Source organism: Lasiosphaeria miniovina, assembly GCF_030549165.1.
Source record: "Lasiosphaeria miniovina strain SMH2392-1A chromosome Unknown B0T26scaffold_9, whole genome shotgun sequence".
Taxonomy (NCBI): Eukaryota; Fungi; Ascomycota; class Sordariomycetes; order Sordariales; family Lasiosphaeriaceae; genus Lasiosphaeria; species Lasiosphaeria miniovina.
In genome coordinates, this window is record NW_026848228.1 from 504,991 (window position 1) to 513,416 (window position 8,426).

General features: G+C 53.3%; 2 protein-coding genes across 2 annotated transcripts; one reads left to right on the forward strand and one right to left on the reverse strand.

Moving 5' to 3' along the window:
• Nucleotides 1-8: 8 nt before the first annotated feature.
• On the reverse strand, nucleotides 9-1,454 carry B0T26DRAFT_528308 (uncharacterized protein). The gene is made up of 5 exons (XM_060435517.1): nucleotides 922-1,454; nucleotides 748-844; nucleotides 562-652; nucleotides 248-480; nucleotides 9-177 (listed from the first exon to the last, which is right to left on the reverse strand). The coding sequence occupies exons 1-5, from the start codon at nucleotides 1,306-1,308 to the stop codon at nucleotides 77-79; spliced, it is 909 nt and encodes a 302-aa protein (XP_060289389.1). The 5' UTR covers nucleotides 1,309-1,454; the 3' UTR covers nucleotides 9-76.
• A 3,767-nt stretch (nucleotides 1,455-5,221) lies between these two features.
• Nucleotides 5,222-6,308, forward strand: B0T26DRAFT_528423 (uncharacterized protein). The gene is made up of 2 exons (XM_060435518.1): nucleotides 5,222-5,496; nucleotides 5,590-6,308. Exons 1-2 carry the CDS (start codon nucleotides 5,286-5,288, stop codon nucleotides 6,153-6,155), a joined length of 777 nt encoding a protein of 258 aa, XP_060289390.1. The 5' UTR covers nucleotides 5,222-5,285; the 3' UTR covers nucleotides 6,156-6,308.
• The last annotated feature ends 2,118 nt before the right edge of the window (nucleotides 6,309-8,426 follow it).

Sequence of the window (8,426 nt, forward strand, 5' to 3'; positions counted from 1 at the left end):
AAGGTTGTCATTTAAAGATTGGCAAAGTATGTATGGTTGTTATAGTTTGGTCAGTGGGGCAGTCGGATTATGTCGGTCACGATTCCGTAAACACCAAGATCCTGAGCTCGATGCTTTCTCTTACCGGAGGCTGGGATTCGGCACCAGCGTGAAGCTCGAAGGAGGCGTGTAAACAGCCTGTATGCAACTCTGTGTGAGCACTATCCGCGAAGCAAACGTATCAAGACTGTCTTCGGTGATGTCTTACACTTTGCGGGAACGTCTGGGTCCGAATCATAGACCTTGACCAGGACGAGATCATCGACGTCCATGTCTGACAGGTAGTGCCATTCTTGAGCCGCGTTATATTTCCCAAAATACGTCTCACCCACGTATCGCCGGCGCACAATGTCGCATGTCACTAGGTCGTTCGCGTCGACGGTGCGGGCATCGCAGAGAGCCAGGGGCCATGACCGGACCAGGGCCAGTGGCCGCCAAATGCTGCTCGGAACGCGTGTCAGAAGAGCACGTGGCCAGGTAGATATTATTTTACGGCAAACTGGAAAAAGGTTGGGGGCGTACTTCACAATTCTGACCCTGCCCTTCAAGAGTCTGTCTGCTTCGTCGCCCATGTGTCGCTGGACGCGTGATATTGCGCCCTGCATGCTCTGGTCTTTTGGCGCAAAGTATATTTTAGCCATTGAACTCCGTTTAGGTGTGTATTCTCGTGACATGGTAGTTGGGTAGGTAGAGAGTGAACAAACAAACCAATGTGCGGGTGCGTGGCGGGCAGCAGCGCGTCGAAGCCGTCCTCGAGGTTGACGGTGCGCTTCGAGAACTCGGCCGCGTCGATGCTTTGCCTGAGCTGGGGGCTCGAAAAGAAATTAGACACGAATGGGCATGCGGATACAAGCTTGATCCAATGGCAATGACATGACGTACCCGCAAGTCGAAGCAAAACGTCCTGACATCAGTGCCGCCGCCTAGATGCCGCTGCAGAAATGCTTCCATTTCGGGCACGTAGTGCGCCGTCACGGCGCTGCGGTCCTTGAGCTGGTCCCCGACGGCGCTCGCGTGGCGCGCAAACTCGAAGCCGTGCGTGTCAAGGCCGAACACGTCGCGCCGGCCGCGGGCGTTGCGCACGCGCACGCTGCGCGGCTCAAACGCGAGATTGCTCCGCGGGATCTCGTTGTTAGAGTTGCTGAAGCTGGCCAGCGGGAGGAACACTTCGTACGGCTTGTGCTTCTCGTACGAGGGTTGCCATTGCAGGAACTCAAACGAGGCGTCCACGGTTTCTTGTTCTTGTTCTTGTCCTTGTTCTTCTGCCATGACGGTGTGTCGTCGGTTGGACGGGCTACCTCGGATGACGCGCGAGCGAGTTCATCTGCCAAATTCCGATTTCGGGTTGTCGAGTGCGTTTGCCCTTTAGGTAGGTAGGTGTCTCAGCCTCTCAGGGTTGTCAGGGCGTCAGGGCCCTGGGAGGTCACGGACATGGCAAACGTTTCGCAATTGGCCCCAGAACGATCCGATAAAATCCCTTCAAAAAGCTCGCTCAGAAAGACGCGTAGAAGAAAGAGAGCTAGGGCATGAACTCCCTGGGCAGGGTAAGTACCAGTTATCATCAAGAGCGGAAGTTTGGATGGACAAAAAGTTGATGCAGGGCAGTTGTTAAAAGAATTGGCAATCCGCCCAATAAACTGAAAGATATCCCATCCATTGCGCCTTCCCAGGGAGGGCAGCAGCAAGCAGCAGCAGCAGCCGCACAACCCCTCCAATCCTCTCCAACGCTGCCCCTCCCCCTCATCCACCCCCCTGGGCCACACACAGTGCGCGTCTCGAGTTAAATGCCGCGCACCTCGGGCAGTCGTTCAACGTTTTTCTTCCCTCACTCATCCCGCCAGCGAGTGTGCGTGGAATCCTTGCTGGCACGGAAAGTAGTCGCTGCCCGGCGGGCTGAGGTTGCTCTCCCTCTCGATCTCGTCCATAAGGCTCTGCCAAGGCTGAACGCGGTCGTCGTGTTGGCTAACGGGGGCCGGCAGCATCGCGCCGCCATTTTTGCGTGACGCTTCTTCATATGGTGGCATTGGCGGTGCTCGCAGAGCCTTGCCCGCCGCCGTTGCAGTCGTAGGCTTGCTGGCCGCCGTGGACTCCATCACCGCCAACTTGTTCTTGCTTGCTGTTGCGACCATGGCTCATTGAGTTGTGCAATGGCTTTGGTTGAGAAAATATCCAAAAGGAAAGGAGTCGGGTCAAGTGGTCGGGTGTGGCCAAGCCGGTTCCTTTTTGGCTTGCTTGTTGCCTTTTAAGTGCGGACTGTTTGACGAGAAGAATATGGATTTCAGGGTCCGAGTCTCTAAGAGGGAAAAAACCGGCTCCGAAACGTGGGCTTGTGCCGGGCGGCGGGAATGGCTGGGCTGGTGCTGGGGGGTCATTTTCGCAGAGGGTCAAGAGAGGTACTTTATGGGACGGTTTTGGCTCAGCACCGACAAACACTGAAGCGACGGGATGAAAAATGCCAGCGAAAATGCCCTGTGTTATCTGTGTGTCTCGTCGAAAATCTCGACACCGCTTCTTCACCATGTGAAGGGCCGGGAGGCAGCACCACACAGCCAACAGCGCCTTGCCGTTTACATGGCAGCTTACCGTGCGACTACGATGTTGCTCGGTGGGCTCCCCGGTACCAGTACTTTCCAGGGACCAGCCAGCATCTCTGGCATTTTACTGCCTCCTGGTTGGTCCGTTTTCTCTTGTCCCGGAAGGTGCAGGAATCTTGGCGTCACCTCTGGTTTTGCGCCCTGGTGTCCAGCACAGTGCGCTCTCTCGAGGCTCTCAACAAAAGAATTAAAATAACGCAACTCAAGTTGTACGAGAATGGTGATGAATGGTTAAGAGTGCAAAGACGTGAATGACATCCATGTGTCACGACTTGCTGAACTATGGGTTGGGTACTTGCCAGAGTCTTGAAACATGTCTGATCCAGTTGCACGCGATCAAGATTCTCTTGTTAAAAAGTCCTGTTTGTAGGGTTAGGGTTGGCGCACAGCTCTCAACATCTCGGGACCTGTCGGGCCGGAGTATACCCGACTCGGGTTGGTACTTTTCAGCGCTAACACAAGCAAAAAGTTCAGCCCTAGGTATCCATTACTCCGTGCCTGAGATTTGGTCAACCAAGTCAAGCTAGACCCCCGGGTTTTCTTGATTCCAAGAGTCGTGCACTAGCTTTCCGATTTATTTTTGCTTCTTGACAGCTCATCTCCTTCGTTACTACCAACAGTTCAGCCGTCGTCAAATTTGTTAACACACAATCAGGGCGGCCATCTCGTTACCATTAGTGACACTACTAGACAACGGCCAGCCCTATGGCATGACACTTTCTAATTCGCATTGAAAAGGTAGCTTAGACGTCAGTAGCTACCCTTACTTCGCATCTTGCGGCGCCGCCTTGAATAAAAAACCCACCGCTGCGGCTTGAACTCGAGCTACTGCAGCAAACAATCATACGTCTTCACACTCGAGCTCTTCGATGCCGCCAGCACCCCTCCCCCCTCGGTGGGGTAGTGAGATCGACCATCGACAACAGTACAAGCCCAAACAACAACACAGGCCCAAACAACAGCAGAACAGCCACCAACAGCAGCAGCACAGATCCTAACATCAGCGGTTACAACAACAGCTCGGCGGGCGTTGGTATCGCGGTTACTTTCGGGCTTCTCTTCAGGTTGCTCGCCGTTGGGGTGGTGTGCTGGCTAATCTGGCGGGCGAGAAAAATCCAAACTACCGGACCGCAGGATACCGAGTGCCCGGATGCCGACATCAACATCAGCAGCAGCAGCGGCGGCGGCGGCAGTAGTAGGAGGAGCAGCGCCATTAATAATAACAGGGTCATGACGGCACCCTCAGCGCCAGTGGCGCCGGCGGCGGCTGCATTGCATGACCCTGATGTCGTGAAATATCATCAAGCCTCTTCCTTCCCGCTAGATCGACGACCATACCAACATCAACTTGAACGGTACCATGATCAATCCTGGCTGCACCCGGAGCACTATTACCCAGCTCTACATAGTCGTCATACTCCGAGCACGACTCAGTTCGAGCCGGGCGGCGGTTTTTGGTAGCTCTAGTTCTTTAGACGTGAGATCTTTATACTCTAATTAGATATAATTGTATAATTACCTATGGTGTCTCCGTCCCTAAGTAGTTAGTAAGTTGGTAATATTGCTAGGTAGATGTATGATTGTTAGTAGTGTCGCCCACTTTTAGGCCACTTTCGAGCCACATTGTCAAGTCACATACCTGCATATCCCTGCATATCCCTGCATATCCATTCATTCGTTACTTTCAGCCCTGATCCCTTTTTTCGGGCTCCCGGACTTCCGAATGCCCTCTTTTTCTCCCTTGCTACGGCCGAGTCCCTTACGTAGTACGACTGAACAGACTGTTGAACCAGGTTTCCTTTGTCCTTTTCTTGGAAGCATAAAAGGCCTTCTTTCCTGTATTATTAGATTGGATTTAGACAGACAATTCAAGACCCTTCAAGCCACTGTCAACTTTGATCACGGGCCAGAAGTAGCTTTATATCTACTATCTCAAGGCGGGTTGATAAGCGGGCCGAGTACGAGGGTTGGGGTTCAGTTAATTGCAGCTTGGTTCCCCGAGTTCGTCACACCCTAAACATGAAACACACATTTTCAGTCACTAGAGTAAGCTGAGATTGGAAGGGCTGAAGGTTGTTGCTGAGGGTACCCAGGCCAGGTAGTAGCGTCATTGGCAGGGCTCTAAGGCTGAAGTGAAGAGCACGGGTTTGCTGTCAGGGTGAGGCTTTTCGTTTCAACTTGCACTCTTCCTGAAGTTCTTGGCCTCTTCTGTGCGTGTTGTACAGGTGGGTGTGCCGTGGTAACGAATTTCAACCACCTTAATTATCGAGGTATCCTATTTGTTGTTCCGGCACAATATCTCAAAATTTTTAACAGTAGGCCGCTTGTTCCGGTAGGATTCAGGTTGGTTATCCAGTCGCCAATCGCTAGATTCATCACCATTGGACAGTCGTGGTAAGAGACGCAGGATGCAGGCGGCGATAGGAAATCTTAGCTTATCTATTGGCAGAAACACCCGTCGTGCGGCTCAGCTGGCTGCACCTAGCCACCGTGTGCGCCCCTTTGTATTTTTCGTTGGTGCAGATAAAATGATCCGTCCCCCGCGCCCTGCTGGGCTGTGTAAGGCTCCAGTGCCCATGAGCTTCGAAGTATTTCGCACCAACGCCAGATACCCGGCCCTCCTCCTCCTCGTCGCCGGCGCCCGGGCCCGCCATGACATGCTTCAACGCAAATTCGCTTCCGGAGCCTGGCCTGCTGCCCTGCATACCCGGCATCCGCATTAGTCCCTGCTGTGCCTCGGGCGACCTTTGCCTGTCCAACGGACTGTGCCTCGACACGGGCAGCGACAATGGCTTCACCACGCAGGGCTGCACCGATCAGGACTGGGGCAGCCCGTGTGTGTCCAATTGCGTACAATGGGCTCGTAGGTGGTTGCCTGGGAGTGTCGAGTCTAGATCATGATCCATTTGATTGTGAACTGCCGCTGATCTGCTTGTGACCAATGCACGACAAAAAGGCGACACGCAAACCCCGTACTACCCGTACCTCGCGTCGTGCATGGCCTCGGGCAGCAAGACGACCTACTGCTGCGGCCCCGATTCTAGCTGCTGCAACAATACCAACGTTGTCTTCTCCCTCCCCAGGTTCACCGACGCCGTCCGCCCGCTAGCATCGACCACGTCGACAACATCGAGCGCGAGCTCCTCGACTGCCTCTTCCAGCGGCACCCAGACCACCAACACCGCTTCCACCACTGCTCTTCCCAGCGACAGCAACAACGCCAGCGGCAGCGACAGCAACACCAGTAACGACGACAGCAACAACCACAAGACCGTCCTGGGTCTTGCGATCGGGTTCGGGATCTTAGGCTTGCTGCTCATCCTTATCGCGGGAGCGCTGCTTTTCCGGCGGTGGCGGAGCGGCCGGGCGTCCGATACTGCTGAGCTGTCCGCTGCTGCCGACGCCGATAAGGGTCCGGTGGGGCCGATCTACGGGCCGGTCCACGGAGGGCCGACCGAGATGCCGATCCACTACATGCCGGCTGAGATAATGAGTCACCGCCCGGCCGAGATGATGACTTGATTGAATTCGATAGGGCAAGGGGGGTGTAAAATGTAGATTGGAGTTGTTCCTGCGGGTAATTATAATAGAATAAGGCTCTGAATGCAAATTAATCAATTTCTTTGATCGGCGCGTGTGTTGAATTCTTCATTGCCCGTTTTCTCTTCCCGGCGCTCTGGCTTGATAGGATGGCTGAGTCTAGTAGTGCTCTATTTTTCGTCTGTGGTCAACTCAACATTAGAAACTGAAGCTGGCTCTTTGTGAGCGTGTGGCATTGAATTCTCCGAATCTGCCGCGGATCGACTTTTGGCGTGTGTCGGTAAGGCTGTGCTGCGATGGGATTCTTTGGTCATCCTTCTTTTCCATAATTGCATGCTCCAGCAGCGTCCCTCAACCTGCTAAAATTTGTCAGTGGACGAGCCGGGACAACGACCTTGACTCTACACAGATATTGACTAAAAGCTGCGCATCTTTCAATGATTAAACTTTAACAAGGGTCCTGGTGTTGGAAGTGTTCACTCAACTGAATGAGCATGCAGCCACAATTATCGTTGTGATGGGAAGTCTGGCTAAGCTAATAAATCGCTGTCATGGGCTGATCTTCTTTGTCGACGCGCGACTCTGCCTGCAGGACGCTAACTCAAGTGAACTGTTGCAGATAAGTCCAGAACGCTTGGGCCAGTTAGCTGATAAACTCTTTCGATAAGGATAGGCACACTTGAGGAAAGGGAAGGTGCTGTCCGGGCCCTGGAGCCTCGTGTGATGCTAAATCACTCATGGGGTAAATCTTGTGTCTTCCGCAATGAAGTTGTTGTTCAAGTTCTTTCCCATTCAAATTGCAAGCCGCAGATTCAGAAGAACCAGACTTTTCTCTTTGCAGCCACACATTTTCTATTCATACCGTGACCGCCCTAAAGACTTTTTGTGAAAGGAGGCAAGAGCTATCGTAATCCCTATTTTGGAATTCTAGAGGCCTAACTTTTCTCTAAAAACACCTATTCAAGTCTTTGCGTTCTTTCTTAGGTGGTGTTCACTGTGAGGGAGGAAGGGGGGACTCCGGGGGAGGCCGCACTATTTGTTTTAACTCTTAGCACATGTTCAATCCACCTTCCCCCGAAGAAGGAAGGTTAAGGTTAGAGAGAAGGTAATCAGAGAACGGCAGGCCCGACTACGCTTTTGCCCGTTGGGCCGGGAAGAAGACGTTTTATCGCTCTAACGTGAGAGGCGGCCTACCGGAATTTGTAGAGACAGAACCAGGGATATAGAAGTGGACCCTCAAGGGGACGAAGAAGGAGGAGGGCACTGGGAACGTGAATAGCGTAAGCAAAATTACTATTACAGGAAAAAAAAATGCTTCGAGGATAAGAACGCCCAGGAGCTGGTGAAAGAGTGTGTGTAGACATTGTGACCATCAACATATACTGAATGGGGGCCAAGCAGGGTTGAGACTTGAGTCGACCACCAAGGGAGCTTCGGTTTCGGTCGGTTGAGTAATTATGCGACGGGTGCACGGCATTGGCGGCAGTCGCGCCTAAGTAGACCCTGCATGATGCCGCTGCCAGAATCTGAGTTGGGCCATTCCCGCCTCCGCATGTCTTCGCAGCCATGGCCCTTTCTGACCGACTCAAATCTGAATCTGCCGTGACTGCAGGCGGAGGTCTTCGCGCTGGTGGCGCCGCAAGTAGGTCAACCCGCGCTTTGATGAAACTAGAGAATCCATTTCTGTGCGATGCGGAGTTATTATTAGACTCGATTTTGTTTAGAAAGCCAAGCCTTTTCAATTTTGGAGGTGCACTGGGTGAGTCCGGGTCGGGTGGCTGAGTCTTCCTGGGCGTGAGAACGGCCAATGGAAAGTCATCCCGACCACAAGCGAGAGGGACACGGGGCCACACGAAACGAAGCCAACTCACTTTGAGCTGTAGTGAAGGATAGAGTACCCGCTGTATCCGTATGTACAAACGTAGGGCGAGATGGTGTGATAGGCTGTAATTTCAGGGTGGGGTGCGGATCTCGCTTCCTACCCAGAAGCGAAATTGTTGCCAGCAGCGTCCAAGCTGACTCCTGAGGAGTGTCCAATGGCCCATAGGTGTCCTGCTCGCTCCTGAAGGAAGCCAACGTTGGCGTCCCCGCATCCGCGTATTATCTAACACACGGAAATGCGGCATCCATGCATGGAAAAGGGCGGGGTTGTGGGTTTCAGCCTTTCAGGAACACATGAAATAACACGGACAGCCGACGCGCGCGTCTAGGACCCAAAACTTGATTGCCCAGTGCTGACCGCTGATGCCTAAC

What these genes read in the sequence shown, in the direction of transcription:
- B0T26DRAFT_528308 (XM_060435517.1), bottom strand. Translation starts at nt 1,308, where the DNA reads ATGGCAGAAGAACAAGGACAAGAACAAGAACAAGAAACCGTGGACGCC. An exon ending in GGCAGGGTCAGAATTGTGAA is followed by an intron (nt 481 to 561) that starts GTACGCCCCCAA and finishes CGTTCCGAGCAG; the next exon opens with CATTTGGCGGCCACTGGCCC. An exon ending in CCCAGACGTTCCCGCAAAGT is followed by an intron (nt 178 to 247) that starts GTAAGACATCAC and finishes AGTTGCATACAG; the next exon opens with GCTGTTTACACGCCTCCTTC.
- B0T26DRAFT_528423 (XM_060435518.1), top strand. Translation starts at nt 5,286, where the DNA reads ATGACATGCTTCAACGCAAATTCGCTTCCGGAGCCTGGCCTGCTGCCC. An exon ending in CAATTGCGTACAATGGGCTC is followed by an intron (nt 5,497 to 5,589) that starts GTAGGTGGTTGC and finishes CACGACAAAAAG; the next exon opens with GCGACACGCAAACCCCGTAC.